We start from the raw sequence: 17,545 nt of genomic DNA, 5'->3' as shown, positions 1-17,545 counted from the left end.
CCTCAGTATCTAAGAGAATGCTATAAAGATGTTAGAAACAATAATAAAATGTTTAGTAAATGAAATGAAGATGAAACTCAGGCAATGAAATTTGAGTGTTGAATGCTTTATAATGCAACTCAAGTATTGGGTCCAGTACAAGATGTGTTGGTTCTGGAGTTAGAGGAATGTGGGTTGAAATCTGCCTGCGTAACCTGGGGCAAGTCAGCAAATTGGGAGCCTGTTTCCTTCTCTGTAAAATGAAAAGCTTGGAATAATGGCCTCTACAGTCTCCTCCAGTAAAATGATGATCTTACCCTATAAATATGAATATGTTAACTAGTCAACCGAACTCCCTTTGGTTGGAGCCTGGGTGCAAGTGGACAGTAATCATACATCTAAACAACCTAGACTACTTCAGCTCAGTTCTGTTTCTTCATATCCAGAATGAGAACCTCAAAATCAAAGAGTTGGAAGGGATCCCAGAGGCCGTCTAGCTCAAGTGCTACCTGAATAAGAATCCTCTCTACTTAATGCCAGACAAGTGGTCCTACACTATTTGTTTGTCCCCTATGGTGTAGGGGAATCCACTGCCTCCTGAGGTAGTCTATTCCATTTTTGGATGACCCACATAAATTCCACATAAATCTATCACATTACAACTTTTCCCTGTTGTTCCTAATGCTGCTTTCTAGTGCTAAGTGGCAAAAATCAAATCCCTCCAACACATGTAAACTTTGTAACTGCAAGGAAGAAGCTGTTATGGTTTCCCTAAGCTTTCTTTTCCAGGCTAAATGCTTCTCCTTCCTTCAGATCAGAGAAATGCCATTCTGGCATCACATGCTGGTTTCCTGGGCTAGCCTTTTTCTGCTGGTAGAGGATCAGAGAGATGCCATTCAACCTCATGCAGGTCCCTTGGCCTGTCCTCTTTCCTCCTTTCAGGGACCCTTTCTTCCTGCAGGGATAGGAGAGAAATGCCATTCTATCAGCCCCCCTCACTGGTCCCCATCCCTGGCCTGACCAAAACCCTGAGCAGACAGCATCCTGAGGCTGAACCCTTGGTGATGTTAGTAACTTTTCTGAACTCATTTGGCAGTGACTAACAACCTTCCACCTGGTCATATCCTCCCCATCCCTGTGATCCTGAACCTCTGAATGTCATTAAACTCTATTTACCATCCTCCCTTTTTCCACCCCCCTCAACCTAGTCGTCCAGTGTCCACACAGCAAAGCTCCCCCCCCCCATTCCACTGTGCTCTCTGAAATACATGTTCCACAGGTAATGACTTGCTTTCGTGTAAAATCTTTGTCTTTCCCACTCCTTTCATATTCTGGTTCGGAGTTCTGGCTCCCTCCTCATGACACAGCCCCCTGGCCACTCTTCCCAGCACTGGCAGCACTTTCATTTCATTCAGTTCCTCTTCTCTCGAATCCCTTAACCCCCTTATCTCCAGGATTGCCCGGCTGAGCCTAAATCATTCCCACCTTTGTTCCTTTTCACATACTTCCTAATGAAGCTGGAGAAAATGAAGTGGTTGAACACTGGAGCCATTTCAAATTTGTCGTGCAATCTCAACTGGGCCCTTGCTGCAGCAGGGCAATCCTTTTAGACCTCCCTAATTGACTCTAGCCCACTCACCACCGTGGCTTTTCCCCCAAAACTTTGTTGTTCCTCATCAAACCTCCCATGGTTCCTTCCCCCCCCCCCCAAGCTGGGAATCTTGCTTCATATTTCCCTAAAAAAATTGAGGCCATTCACCAATAGCGTCCTCTTCTCCCTTCTTCCTCAATTCACATCTCCCAGAAGTTTTCTGTCACTATCTCTGCCCTCATCCACATCACCTAATGAGGTAGCCCTTCTTCTTGCTAAGGCATACTGCTCTACGTGTACAAGTGATACATTCCATCCCATATTCTTTAGCAGATTAGCCCCTGTATCCTAATCCTCTCTCTCACTTGTCTTCAATCTGTCCTTGTCTCTTGGCCACTTCCCTACTGCCTAAAAATATGCCCATGTCTCCTCTATCCTCAGGAAGGAAACCCTTACTTGTTCCATCAGTCCCCAGTAGCTATTGTTCTACATCTTCCCTCTCTTTTGCAACTAAGCTCCTTGAGAAGGTCTTCTACAATACAATAGGTACTTTTCCTCTCAGTCTCTTTATTCTCTACTGTCTGTTTTCTAACCTCATCTTTCTACTGAAACTGCTCTCTTCCGTTACTAATGATTTCTTAGTTGTCAAATCCAGTGGCATCTTCTCAGTCCTCATCCTTCTTGACGTCCCTGCAGCTTTTGACATTGTTTATCACCCTCTTCTCCTTGATGTTCCCTTCTTTCTAAGTTTTGATGACTCTATTCTATGCTGATTCTCCTCTTAATTATATGTCTACTCCTTTCTAGTTTCCTTTGATGGACCTTCATCTAGGTCGTACTTGCTAACCCTGGGTATCCCACAAGGCTCTGTCATGCACCCTCTTTATAGTATATAATTTGGATCTCATTAGATCCTATGGATTCAATTATCTCTATGCTGATGGTTCTTAAATCTACTTATTCAGGACTAAGTTCTGTTAATCTCCAGTTTCATATCTTCAGCTGCCTGCTGGGCATCTTTTACTGGATGTCCTATAAACTTTTTAAGCACATGCTTAACTGAACTCATTATCTTTCCACCCAGATTATCCTCCTTCCACTCCCCTATTGCTGTCAAAGATACCTCCATCCTCCCAGTCACTCAGGCTTGCAACCTAGAGGCCATTCTAGACTTCTCCCTCTCTTTCAATCTGCTTATTCAGTGTGTCGCCAAGTTCTGTTGATTTCACCTTATCATCATCTCTCACATATCCTCTTTTCTGACACAGCTACTATCCTGGTGCAGACCCTCATCTTCTCACACCTGGACTATTGCCATAGCCTGTTGGTTGGTTTCTCAAGTCTTTCCCTACTGCAGTTCATTCTATACTCAGCTGCCAATGATTTTCCTAAAGTCTAAGTCTGACTATGTTACCCTTCCTATTCGGTGAAGTTCAGAGGCTCACTATTGCCCAGGATGGAAAGAAAGAATAGCAAGAGAAAAATGATTTCAGTTAGTATACTAGTTGTTTCTATTGATCTCGGTGCTTCTAAAGAGTTTCGAAGGTAATTAAGTTTGTTCTTTTAAGTAAATTCTTCTTGTTGTACACAATTTATTGTTTAACAAATCCCTTCAGATATAATGCAGAGATCCCCTTCTAGCCTTTCATCCAAATTAGTAGGGTCTGAATTAATGAGGTTTTACCATATTTTTAAGTCACATGTCTCTGTTCAGTGCTTTCAAAAGCTTTCTCATGTGTTTAATGTTATTGTACATATATATCCTATATCAGATTACTTGCTGTCTTGGGGAGGGGGGAGGGAGGAGAGGGAAGGAGAAAAATTTGAAACTAGAAATCTTACAAAAACATATATTGAAAACGATCTCTACATGTAACTGGGAAATAATAAAATACTTTTATAATTAAAAAAAATAAAAGCTTTCTCATAGGTTAGCATCTTCAGACAATATCCTGGGAAATAAGGGACCAATTGGTAAGTGAGAGTTCAGCCATTGTTACAAATGACAAATCTTTGATCCTTAAGAAGTCTATTTCACATACCAGGAAGAACTTCAATTGTCTCTTTTTATTGTAATTTTTTCCAAACTTGTCTTCCAGCTCATTCTTGCTGGGGCTCTTAGGATTGCTGACAAGGTGGAGTCAGGGAAGACCTCTGTGGTGGTGCACTGCAGTGATGGCTGGGACCGAACCGCTCAACTCACCTCTTTGGCTATGCTCATGCTGGATGGTTATTATCGAACCATCAGGGGATTTGAAATTCTTGTGGAAAAAGAGTGGTTGAGCTTTGGACATCGATTTCAACTAGTGAGTAAATAAACTTGGGCAAAATAGGATTCTCCTCACTGCATGAGGAAAAAAGGTTCTTTTTCATTTAAGATGCATTTTTGATTGGTTAATTGGTTCAAAGACACATAGACATCTTTTAAGAGAAAATTTCTCATTTGTTTGGGAAAGCAGTAGTGTATTTGAACTTAATGCTGTAGTGTGGGACTTGGTTTTGTTGATGAATCTTACATCTTCTGCATGAGTTTCATCTTTAATATTATGTTTAACATGCACTCCCTTATGTGTCTGTTACTCTACACGTGTTATAGCCCCAAACCAAGTTATAAGCATAAATCCAGGATTCATTAATTTCTTGGGATCATTAACATGTAGCAATAGCTATTAGTCAGGTTTGATATAAGCATAAATAATGCCAGGATTCAAACACACTTTTTAGAATCCTAAAAGGAAAAATGTTTGTTTTTTTTTTAAGTTTGATTCAAAGCATTTATCCATAAAAGTATTGCTCTCATATGCCTAGAGTCTAAAATAATTTAGACAAAGTCTAAACTAAATTTTACTTTAACTAAGTACAATTTTAACTCAGATTGGAAAATAAAATCCACCATTCAAGGACTGTGTCCTTCCACCAAAGACCTGCTTCTACCAAAGGCTCTTTTTAATGGGGAGCTGATTGATCTAGCTGATCACTAGAATACTAGATACTAAATGATTTTTTCATCTACTGTAATTCATGAAATGTTAAAGATTGAAACCCAACACTGAGGGAATTGTGGATCTTTCAAAGTATCTAGCACTGGGCAAAATTGGCAAATGTTAATTGGAAATGAAAACAATTTTTAGCTCATCTATAGAGTGACTCCATAAACTTTACACTTCATTTCAGTGATTTCATTGGTCTGGGTACCCTTCTCCACTGATATGGCTTCCATTTCTTCTGCCCCTTCTCAATTCCATGTGATCTCAAACAATGCCTTTTGACTAGGGATCTTTTAAGATCTCAGGGTTATCGGTGTAGAACTTTGTCTTATTTGTTGTATCCCATTCTTGATATGACTAGGTCAGTGTCTTTTCCCATCATGTGTGTTAGGTGATGTCTTTTGCCCTACTTCTCAAATAGAAGTCATTTTTGGCAATATGCTATAGCCTTTTTATACCCATCATATGCCTTTCTTCTTCTTTTAAGAATTGAAGTTAAAGATTGGGATTTTGTGATAACAAGCAGTCTCAACAGATTAAAAAAAAATTTATGGTAATAATAATCCACTAAACCATATGTCACTACCATAATCAGAGGCAAATATTGGACTGACATCATTTTTCAGTTTACAAAGTATTTTTGTATATGCCATATTTTAATCCCAATAGTAAATCTAGGCAAGACAGGTGTTACTTATCTCCATTCTATGTATTAGAAAGGGCAACTAGGTGGCACAGTAGATAGAACACTGACCCTTAAGTTGGTAGGACCTGAGTTCAAATCTTACCTCAGACACTATCTGTGTGACCCTGGGCAAATCACTTAACCCTAATTGCCTTAAATATCTAAGGCTATCTCCAGTCATCCTGATATATATCTTGCCACTGGACCTAGATGGCTCTGGAAGAGAGTGCAATTGATGACCTTGCACATCCCATCCAATTCAGTGCAAGTTATAACATCACCCTGATGTCTTGGTCCTCTTCAAGAATAAAGGACAAACAACAATAGATTAGTAAACCGATGAGGCTCTGAGAAATTGAGTTGATCAGTGTCAAACAACTAGTAAGTGGGAACTTGAACTTGAACCCAGGGCCTCAGATTCCAAACACTGTATTTAAAAAAATTTTTTTTTTTTTTACTGAGGCAATTGGGGTTAAGTGACTTGCCCAGGGTCACACAGCTAGTAAGTGTTAAGTGTCTGAGGCCGGATTTGAACTCAGGTACTCCTGACTCCAGGGCCAGTGCTCTATCCACTGAGCCACCCAGCTGCCCCAAACACTGTATTCTTAAGTTAATTGAATATTGCTATTTGATATATAATTTTTTTTTTGTGGGGTAGTGAGGGTTAAGTGACTTGCCCAAGGTCACACAGCTAATAAATGTCAAGTGTCTGAGACTGGATTTGAACTCAGGTTCTCCTGAATCCAGGGCCGGTACTTTATCCACTGCGCCACCTACCTGCCACCTATTTGATATTTTCTAAAGAGACCCTAGAAGGAAATTTGAACAAATTTTGGATAGAAGGCTAGATGGAGGCATGACCCTGTGCCAGTCATTTGGCTTTCCTCTGCCTTAATTTCCTCACCTGAAAAATGAAGATAACAGCAGCACCTAGTTTATAAGCTTGTTTTAAGGATGAAATGAGATGTTACATGTAAATGGTTTATAAACTTTGAAGCTGTAAAGATGCTATTATTATTGTTGCTATTATTATTTGAACCTTGTAGGCCTGGTCCAGTCAGGGCCTACATTCTCAGTTGTGTTGTATAAAATCCCATTGTCTCTTCATGGTTGCCAATCTGTAAGGGCCTAAAATTCTAGCTATGATGTCTAAAATCTAATGAGTGGTTGCCTTAAGTTAGAAGTTTTAGCAAGAGTTTAGACTTTTAAGTATTTATTAAAGTGCATCGAAAGTTAGTGAAGAGAGAGAGAGGTAAAAAGCAAACTTCATCTATCTCTAAGAGAGCCCAGCATTTGTCTTCTCTCCAAGCCCAAGTCAGGAACTGAAAGGACTCGCTCCTCCCTCCTTCTCCCAGAAGCCTCCTATAAAACAGGAAAAAAGGCCGTCCACACACACAGCTCCAAGCTAATTGGTTGCTAGCACTGATTGACACAACTAACTTCTGGATACTAAGTCACATGTGGATGCCAAGTCAGATGCTTTCTCCTCATGGCAGAGCTTCCCTGCAATATCTTTATTATTATTATTATTATATTATTTTTGGTGAGGCGATTAGGGTTAAGTGACTTGCTTAGGGTCACACAACTAGTAAGTGTTAAGTGTCTGAGGCTGGATTTGAACTCAGGTCCTCCTGACTCTAGGGCCATGCTCTATCCGCTGTGCCGCCTACCTGTCCCTCCCTGCAATATCTTTATCAGCATATTGGTAGCGCTCTAATTCTCACACAGTGCAGAGTCAGGGGCAGCTACATAAATACCCTCCGCTTCAAGGGCATGTAACAGTTCAGTATCCACCTAGGTATTTTACCCAGTATATTCAATTCTTAGTAGAACTTAAAATACTAAATTTGGGACAAGGCTCTTGGGTTTAAGGAGTTATTTGAAACTGCTATCTAATATATTATGTTCATAGTAGACCTTCAATTTGTGATGAATGAGGGTAAAATGTTTTCTTCTCTCACCTTACTAGGCTAAGCAATTTGTATTTTGGCCAAATTGTTTTAATCTTTAGGTATTAATTTAATCTTTAGGTATTGTGATTTCAAGAATAGCAGGGTCCCAGGAGCCCATTCTTAGATAGATCTGTATCTTACCTTCAGTCCAGGCTCCTCCTTCCTCTATTCCCTAAACCTTAACCATTCATTCGGGCAGTAAATATATGGAGTGCCTGTTTATGGCCAGCACTGAGACTAGGAACTTTGGGGGAATTTTTTTTTTTTTAAACCAACCTCAGGGAGTTTATAGTTTACTTAGGAAGTCAAAGTACAATTGGGGAACAATTAAATGATTTAAATTGTGTAATCTTGACTATAAAGTTAAATAGGAGACCAGAAAAGAGACTTATTTTAGTGAGGATGGCTTCACTGAGGAGATGGGGCTTGAGTTGCATGTTGTAGGCAAGGGGTAGACGGGAAAACATTCTAAGCAGAAGCAACTGAATGAACAAGTGTATTGAATTAAGAATCTGTATGGCGTAATATGGGTGATGATAAGGAGACTTCTTTAGCTTGGGCCAAAGATGTTTGTTGGAGAATATTGGGAAATTAGGTTGAATAGGAAGGGGACAGGCAAATTATCTAGGGTCTTCAACTCACTCCACATATGCTTTAGCTCTGCAAGATTTTGGTTGAGTGTTTGTCTCTAATTTTAACTTCAGTTTTTTGTCCTTTTGGATCCCAAAGTGACCAGGGTACACTAGAAACAATTATAAATAATAGAAGGAATAGATGCTCTTTTGAACTTGAACTGTTCAATGAAATTACTGCCAGAAAAGCATCTGGGGCCCCTGCTTAGAATGGCTCATGTTTTTTAGCTTGTTATAAATGGGCACTAAACACAAAAAGATTTCTTAGAAAAAATTTTTTACTTCAGAGGCAGGAGAGGTTAGTCTGCCATACCACACATACTTAAGAAATATGACCCAAATGATTACCATTTGAAATGACCATAGTGAAATTGCAGTGGATTGTTGGATTAGTGACCTTCCTTCACCTAAGCAATGTTCTCCATTGTCAGTGAGTGCAGAGTACAATCAGGACTATCTCAGTGGTTACCTGAAAGTAACTCATTCTTTTACTGTCTCTCTTTGCTTTAGAGAATTGGCCATGGAGATAAGAACCATGCAGATGCAGACAGATCACCTGTTTTTCTTCAGTTTATTGACTGTGTCTGGCAGATGACAAGACAGGTAATCTCCAGGATATTTCTCTGAACATAGCCACATAAAGTCTTTTGCTTGGAAATGAAGAGATGTATTGTACAACCAGGTTTCATGTGAAATAGAAATTCCTCCATCAGGTTTCTGGATGTTAGGGCTATTATTCACTGTCACATTAAGAAAGCAACAAGTCATTATCTACTGTAATGTTACATACTTGATAATTCTGTTTCCATAAACATTCAACTTGAGTGACTTCCCTGTGCCCCCAAAAGATGTGACATTGTCTTCTTTGTTTTGGACAGTGTGTTAAATAATTGAACTTTTGGATGCTCACATGAAGAAATAAAGCAGTTATCTGGATAATTCAAGAAAATAAAACCCAGTATGAATTAAGTAACCTATTTCAAGAAATAGTTTTTGACCCAAAACACTGCAAAGGAGGAGTTAATCGGTCCAATTCTCCAGATCCTTTTGTATATTTAAAGACAGTTATAATTTATAGTAACTATCAACCGTTAACAAATTAATTTATTTAAAAGCTTTATTAACATTTCTGGAAAGGTTCTAGATAATAATGAAAAACCTAGTTATACAATTTTCAATAACATGACAGATAACAGGTTGGTCCTTGATATACTGACATAGTATGGCAGAAAGCAGAGTTTTTTTCAACTGCTCTAATAATGCAATTTACATTTCTTGTGAAAGAAAAACCAGAAATTAGGACTTTTGGTCTTCTGGCTACTTTTGTATTGACAATTTTGTTGAGACCAAAGACTACCTGATAAGAGACTGCTAGATGATCATGACATTGGATTGTTGTAAGCCTTGACTGGTTTTGAGGCAATAATTCCTTTTGGATTCACTTTAGGGAAATGGCATTAGTGTAAAGACATAGGACTTAGAGGTGAGGTACATAATTTATATATTCAGTGTTATTTCTTCAACTCCAACTTGGTTACCTTAATTTTAAGGTAGGAAGCTGAGTCATTGATATTAATAAAATGAGGAGTGCCTCCAAAATATTTTTTCTACAAAAATCAAACATATATAAAAGTATATATCAAATGGGTTTTCATTAGAGCAGAGAATCCAGAGCTGGAAAGGAACTCCAATTGATAAAATAAAGCCCATTCTGAACATAGCGGATGCTTTGGCCCAAGTTGCACAGGTAGTAGAAGGGAGCAGAGCCAAGATTCAAATCCAGGTCTTCTGATTCCAGATTCCAGTGTTCTTCTTGTCTTTCTTCTGCAGTCATCTTGGAGGCTATATACACTAATTCCAGTGATGCTCAAAATATTTTTTGGAACTCTTCCTTTGAAATCACCTTCAGAGCAAGTTTACAAGCCACACAAAAAAAGCAGTTTCATTACTTCATTAATCAAATTTTTTTGTTTTTGTTTTTAAAAAATAAATCATCATAGAACATTAGAGTTGGAAGGAAAGTCAAGCATTATCTAACCCAACCCCTACCCAAATTAGGAAATCCCCTCTGTAAACTCTCTGATAAGTGGTCATTCTGGCTTCTGCTTTGAAGAACTTTACTGATGGAGAAATCCTCTCTCCTGCCCCACTTCTGGGAGCTCATCCCCCTTTTTGGATAGTTTTCTTTTCTTTATGTCAAAGTTGAAATATGCCTCCCAGTAACTTCCACTAATCTTTAGTTCTACCCTCTACCAGAGCAAAGCTTATTGTGTCCCACTTGAGAGTGGAATATTCACATATTTAAGATTACTCTTGTGTTCATTCACCTCCACCCCACTTGCTCTGATGCCTTATTTTGCTCAAGGCTAAATATTGAGTTCTTTTATCACATGATTTTGCATCTATCCCACTGGCCTGATCACCTTTGTTTGGACATATCCTAGATTTTTACATGTAGTGTACAGAACCAGACTTAGATAGTAGTCTAGCTATTTGACCAGAGTAGCAGAGTACCATAGGACTGACATTGCCATTGTTTTGAACAGTATTTATTATTAATGCCTATTAAAATGGCACCGATTCTATACCTGCATTAATAGAAGCATAATGTTCAGAACAGAGACCAAAGAATATTCTGCTCTGGTCATACCTCATCTAGAGTACTAATATACAAAACATCCTATTTTAGAAGGGACATTGCTCCTTCCAAATGTTATCATCCAGTTTGATTACCCACCTTACGTGCCATACGTGGCACAGAATGACTTTTGCTGATTCTAAAAACCAAGCACACTTCCAAAGGACAAAGGCTTGCTAACCAGTGAGGATATTGAAAAGAATATGGTTCAGGCTTTGAAAGGCAAGTCCCAAAGAGGTGAGCTTCATATTTGCTTTGAGCAGTGGCAGCATTACTGCAATAAGTGTATAGCCTTTGGAGATGACTGCTTTGACAGGCTAATACATTCATTTCAATGTGTAGGGCTTGTTATATTTGTTAAAAATCATTCAAATTATTTATTATCACACTTCTTATTTGTGGTCATATTGATTCCATTGCTGAGGTCTATATTTCTTCCTTTGCTCGTGTCTGAAAGTTTTAGTTTTTAGTTTTTTTATTTTAAAATCAAATAATTCTCTACTCATTTTGAAGCATGTTACAAAATTGTGGGGAAATCAGTTCAAATTTTGTATTTCTTTGACAAGCCTTCAAACAGTATCCCATTGTTTGTCTCATTTCAAGCACCTAAATTATGTTCCTATGTGATAGTTGTTCTTTCTGAAAGTAGAAAAATTTTAATATTAATAAAATGACACTTGCTTATTAATAAAGGGGGCAATGCTATATATAAGTGATGGTTCACTAAGCTGTTTTATTGATCATGTTACCTTTCTTGGAAAAGAGTAATGCATTTTGTTGATGTTACCATTCTTAGAAAAGAGTAATACATTTATTAAAATGAGTCAAAATGTATCACTTAGTGAGGTGTTCTTTCCCCAAGTTTAGACACTTAGGATCTGCTAACAGTTGATGATGGTCCTTCAGATTTTAAATACTCCTCAAGAAAGAAATAACTAATACTGATAAAAATAAAATAAAGTCCATAGTAGCAGATTGTACTTTTATTTTGCTTTGAGGAAACTCCCCCTAAGGTCTTTTTCTCAGAAAGATGTAGATAGTTTTGTGAGGAAAGATGACAGTCCTACCCAGGCAGGGGGTTATGTGAGAAAATTCATCTATCACGAGCAAGTCATAGTTTGAAGAAGGGTATAAACAGTAAAGATGGACTTGTTTTTGGTAATGCTCCCTGAAACTAACTAGGCTTTTGTTGTTGGCTATATTTTCCTCATCTGCCTTTCTATGTTTCCTCCCTTTTTCCACCTCTCCCAACACCCTTTCACACACTCAGCTGTAGAGGTTCAGGAGCATTTCATGCCAAGAGATTGTTTGCTGATTTTCCTGTTTGTTGCTATCTAAAACTGCAGGAAAATTTTAACCAGAGTTGCTTATAATCCTTAGCCTCTTATCCCCTTCTTGGGTTCCAGCTATTTTCTTTCTTTTTTAAGCAGGAAACTAAGAAATCAAAACTGTGAAAATATTTACTTTCGCCCAAATTGCCATCTAAAGATTTAGGGAATTCCATTTGACAGTCCTGTAACTGGTACAAGCCTAAACAGAAACTTCCAAATTTATTTATCTAGTGGATAAGGTGGTTTAAGATGAAACTCTCTACACTCTTTTATTGGGTTTTTGTTTCTTTTCTAGTGCCTGAAACTGTTTTCTTTATTCAGAATTAATCTAACCAGGCTAACTTTCTATTCTGATGAGGAGTAGTTTCTTCTGCTGCCTGGGTATACTGGATTTAGAGTGAATGACTAGTATTTGGGGCCACTTTGGCAAAATGTGTATTCTTAAAAAGAAAAGTGGGCTAACTTGGGAAATCATCCACATATTTGCATTTGGATGTTTGCTTTGAAGCATTGTGGTCTTCAAAGAATGTAGTTGATATTTTTGTGTAATTACTGGAATCAAATGTACTGTTTGAACAATCAAGAAAATTCATATGTACTCTTTCTGATTTTGCACCTAACTCATCATATTGTTTATGGCAACTTTGGCAGAATGGAGGGTAGAACAGGCCAGAAGAGGGTCCAAATTGAAAGATTATGGAAGTTTAGATGAGCAGATATATTGGGTGTACATAACACAGTGGTCAGACCCGCAATCCACTTGGCTTCTGCTCAAAATTCCTCACTAAATATGTAAAGGAGACTTTGGCAGAAACTACTGTTCAGAAAAGTGATAATGTATTTTTTTTAAGAGAGCCAGCCAGATAACATAAACAAGCTATGCTTTAGAAATATGTATTTGAATGTTTTTCAGTTTATTGAAGCTTTATTTGTCAAGCTATTAACAACCAGATGCATTATTTGCAGAAATTAATTTTCCTGAAAACAGTCCTAAAGATTTTTGTGTGCATGTGCATTATTGTGTTGCAGTTTCCACAGCAATTTGAATTCAATGAATATTTTCTGATTACCATTTTGGACCACCTATACAGCTGTTTATTTGGGACATTCCTGTGTAGCAGTGAGCAGCAGAGAGGAAAAGAGGTAAAATACCATGAATTTCCATAGCTGATGGACCCTTCCCCAACATGTCCCTTTCCCCCTATTACTTGGTTGTCTTCACTGTATTTTCAGCTGAGCAGTTGATATTATGGATCATATTCGTTGCTCAGTTCTGCTTACATTAAGCCATAATATTACCACTTTCTTTCAATGTATTTGGATATGGTTTAATTAAAAAAGTCCCTGTTATTAGCCTGAAAGAACCTGTTTTGTTGGCTCACTACGTTTGTAAGCCGAAGTGGAACAGTGTGGCTCATGGGGTAAGTGGTAGCATGCCCCGAAGGAAATGAACTAAAGCTGCATCTCTTCCAAGTCCTGCAGTGTTGGCTACTTGTGGTATGGGCAGTCCTTCAAGGCAAATGTGGAAAAAACAGAGTTTGAGATAGAGAGACAACCTATTTTAAACGAATACAGGTCAATCAAGAATCATTTTCTGTAGCTCATGTGAAACTGCCAGTTAGGTTTTTCTGAAATAAGTTTAAAAGCTTTTGTCTAAGTGTCTTCCTGTGCCTCATTCCACAATACTTGTTCTGGGGTTCTGAACATCTTTCATAATGATCTCAATTGGTATCTTTCCCCAGACACTAATTTTGGTTCTAAAAAGAAATTGTAATAAGCAACAATTTGTATCTTTCCTTTTTTTTTCTACCTACAGTATCATTTAAGTCATAACAGGCATTTATTATTCATGAAGTATTGATGACTGAGAAGTCCTTGTCATATCCCTTCTGCATTATGAACTATTTACATTTTTCCCAAACAAAGATTTTTATTTTAATGATTAGCGAAAAATACATCTATCACTAATAGCTGTATACACATACATATGTATATGTAATAGATACCGTATGTTATATACACACAAATCATATAGAATTTATATAGTATTTGGTAAAAAGTTTTTCTTTTTACAGAATCTTCCCCAAAAGAACTGTATCGTTGTGGGTCCTATATAAATAGCCAGCTTGAAGAATTCACTAATCCCCTGTATGTGAGCTACTCCAATCATGTGCTTTATCCAGTAGCTAGCATGCGCCAACCTAGAGCTTTGGGTGGGATATTACATCAGATGGAACCCACGGATGATGAAACCACAGGTAAAAATTTCTTTGTAAAGTATGTCCTGGGATTTTCCATTTAAGGAATTTTGATGAGTCCCTCTCTTCCTTCTTAAAACAAATTAGAAAAAGTACTTCTTAGGACTTGTGAATATGGGAAATGAAACAAATAAAGATATAATTGCTAAACGGATTAAAAAATGTTTTATAAAATTGCTTCATATAAAATTTTATCAAATTCCATTGATATATTTTTGAAGTGTACTGGATGATTTTTATAACTTAGAATTATATAAAAAGAGAACCAAACCCAAGAAGCATGTAATTTTAGCTAGTCTTGGAATTTTGGTGTTAAAAGTTAATTTTTCTTATATAAGTAGCTACAGCTAGTATGCTCTGTGGAAAAAAACAAGAATTTCCAGTTAGCAGTGAAACATTGGTGATCTCATCAGCCCTCAAGGGTTCAATCACATCTATGCAGATGATCTCCAAATGTATGTTTATCTGTTGTCTCTTGATATCTCTAACAGGGTTGCCTGTTCCATTGCCATCCCAAATTCAACATGTCTAAAATGGAATTTATTTATCCCTTTTTAACTTCCTTATTTTTGGCAATGGTAGAACTGTTGTTCTGTACAATGGCACTTTTAGCCACCTAGGTTCTCAATCATCTGACTTATATCACTCATAGCTGGCACCCTCATATCTATTCAGTTGCCCATAGCTTGTATATTTGCCCTCTAAATATTTCTCATGTTCATTCCTTTATGTTCACTTACATAGCTACCACTTTTGGTTCAGACCATCATTTACCTGCACTCTGATGCTATCATGCCTTTCCTATTACTTTTTCCTCATGTGTTTTATGTTGTAGCCAGATTAGCCTACTTTCTTATTACCCATGACATACACTTTTTTGCCTGTGCCTTCACATAGGTCGCCCTTCCCCATTCCTGGATGCTTGTCTTCCTTCTTTAGAACCACTAGCTTTGAGGCTCAGCCCAACCTTATTTCTCCATGTTTTACTATTGTACATGTTGTTTTCTTCCCAGCAGGGTTTAAGCAAAGAACCACCACATGTTGTAAGCCATAGTAGTAGCAAGTGTGTGGAGGGTGTGGTTCATTCAGTTTAATTTCATAAGTGACTTTTTTTGGGTTGGGGGGTCCTTTTTCCTCATAGGACCCTATCCACAATCGATATAAAGAACTTCTTGCTAACGAGCCGAGCTTCAGAAGAAGGTGGAGGAACTACAGAGAGAGATCTCAAGCCGCTCAGCCTCCTCCTCAGAAAGGGCCAGTTCTCCTGGCACAATGTGCCACTCCAGTCCAAAACTGTTGTATAAAAGGACTTTATCACTGATTCCCTTATCACGGCAGCTTTTCTAGTAGAATGTCTTCTGAATTTAGACCCCATCTGAGAGAGCTCTCAGCCACTTTATTTATTATGCCCTCTCTCTAGGGGTGAATTAGTACTTGAGTACTTCAAGTATCTTATTTAAAACTAACCCACCCTATGCAATTTACTTCGATTATGTTCTGATAAACACTAATCCTACCAAGACACCTACAAAGCTATTAGAATGCTCACCCCTGGATTCAGATGGGAACAAATTTGTTTTTAATAGAAAAATACTGCTTTGGAAATTTAACATTATCTAGTGGGAAATAGTATAACAGTATGTCATTAAGAGCACAACTGAATGGGGCAAAGTAGCCCTCTCTACAGAGAATAATCAGTTCATAAGTCCTATCAAGTAAACACTCAGAAGACTTTAATGGGTATCACAGGGCTGGTGACAGCCGAACCATTGATTGATGGGCACAGAGCTCCAACTTTTGGATGCTTCTCTTCCTCGTCAGACTAGCACTAGCCTCTGACTTGTCCATTTTGATCTCTTCCTTGCCCTTCTTTTTTTAGAATGTGAAAGACCAAGTTTTGATGCTGTTATGGGTGGGTGATGCCCGCCACAGATTATTAAACATTACATATGGTGTAAGATTATCGGATTCTAAAATGAGGCCTTATGGAAAATATGATGACTCCTAGAAGTTCAGTTAAGTGACAGCTCTTCCAAGTTTTTACTCCATTTACCCACATCTCCTACCAGTTTTATTAATTAAACCAGAAACAGGATCATGAAAAGACTAAGCTGTTTGGATTTTGAAAACAAATTTATCCCACGTTGGTTCTAATACTAATTTTTGTGTCAGAGGCAATATTGGGGTAACTGGTAGGTGTAAAGCTACAGTCTGAAATTCTTCCTAAGACTGACACCCCTCCCCTCTACCCTAATAGAACCAAGTTTTATGTATAGTTTGTGAGATCAGTGTTATACCAAGTTTATACCAAGTACTTAACTACTTTTTCCCATGAAATCAATAATTCTACTGAATGATTAAACCTACCAACCAAAGAAACTATTGCATGTAAAAACATGTATTTATTTTACAATCTCAATGTAACCTTGATTTCTTAGTCGGCTATAATAAGATTTCAGCACTGGTATAAATACTTGACTCCCTGCTGTCCACTTTACTAAGAGCCATGTATAATGTAATGTACTGTAACAAAAACGAGCTTGTTGCCTCATGGGTCTTTAATTAAAACAGAATTCAACTGACTTTTAAACTTTGTGGCAAGTTTTATGTCTTATTTTGTACAAATGTAAAGAGAAAGAACTGAAAAGGCTTCATCCCACCCTAACCTCTGTAACCAAACTGATTGTTCTATATAAATGTGTACAAAGTTTTCTACCAAGCTTAGTAGTTGATCCAAACATCCTTTTCCTAGAACACCAGACCCCCTTCACTTGCTTTTTATAGTTATCTGTAGCAATAATAGCTGACATTTACATAGTGCTAATTTAGCAAAGTTTTGAAAGCACCTGATCCTTAAAACTGTGGGGTAGGTGGTCTTACATAGTAGATGAAGAAACTGAGGTCCAGAGGTTCAATAAGTATGTGTAGAAAAAAAAAGAAACCATCCCAGGTACTGGAAAGGACCCTAATGAATACTAACTTCTGTAACCTTTTAAATCTCTCTCTCTTTAAATCCAGTCATAGCTTTAAGAGAGATGTATTTAAAACATGATCTTAGAAGGGCAGCCACCTGATAAAAAGAGGCAAAAGTTGAAAACACATCACACTGGCAATTCCAATACAAGTCACCTTGGCTTTAAAAGTTACTTTCAGCACACCATATGTTCTTATCTTTTTCATGGGTGAGATACAATACCACTGTACACTTCAGTGTCTTCATAGGAAAACTGATTACTTATCCAATCTTTCCAACACTTCTTGTGAGCTAAGTGAAACAGATTATAATCCATATTTGACAGATGAGAAATTGAGTTGATCTTAGGATCCGTTCCAACTTATAGTGCGTATCTCCCAGCACCCAAACAATTCATTAACACCCCAGCCCCATCACCCAATCATGAAGGAAAAAGATATTTTCCTTATTTCCTTAAGACCAAGAATAGCTAACATTTATCTAGCACTTTTAAGGTTTTCAAAGTTTACAGACATCCA

The 17,545-nt window shown here is 37.8% G+C and overlaps 1 protein-coding gene across 1 annotated transcript in view; it reads left to right on the top strand.

Moving 5' to 3' along the window:
• Positions 1 to 15,372, top strand: part of MTMR2 (myotubularin related protein 2) — a 104,502-nt gene extending 89,130 nt beyond the window's left edge. Inside the window, exons 11-14 of the mRNA XM_043994357.1 lie at positions 3,670 to 3,876; positions 8,337 to 8,429; positions 12,825 to 12,938; positions 13,871 to 15,372. Coding sequence (XP_043850292.1) covers positions 3,670 to 3,876; positions 8,337 to 8,429; positions 12,825 to 12,938; positions 13,871 to 13,912 — 456 coding nt within the window. The 3' untranslated portion in view covers positions 13,913 to 15,372. The remainder of the gene's footprint in view (positions 1 to 3,669; positions 3,877 to 8,336; positions 8,430 to 12,824; positions 12,939 to 13,870) is intronic.
• The last annotated feature ends 2,173 nt before the right edge of the window (positions 15,373 to 17,545 follow it).

This window comes from Dromiciops gliroides, chromosome 3 (assembly GCF_019393635.1).
Source record: "Dromiciops gliroides isolate mDroGli1 chromosome 3, mDroGli1.pri, whole genome shotgun sequence".
Classification (NCBI taxonomy): domain Eukaryota; kingdom Metazoa; phylum Chordata; class Mammalia; order Microbiotheria; family Microbiotheriidae; genus Dromiciops; species Dromiciops gliroides.
This window is presented reverse-complemented; position numbering and strand designations above follow the sequence as displayed.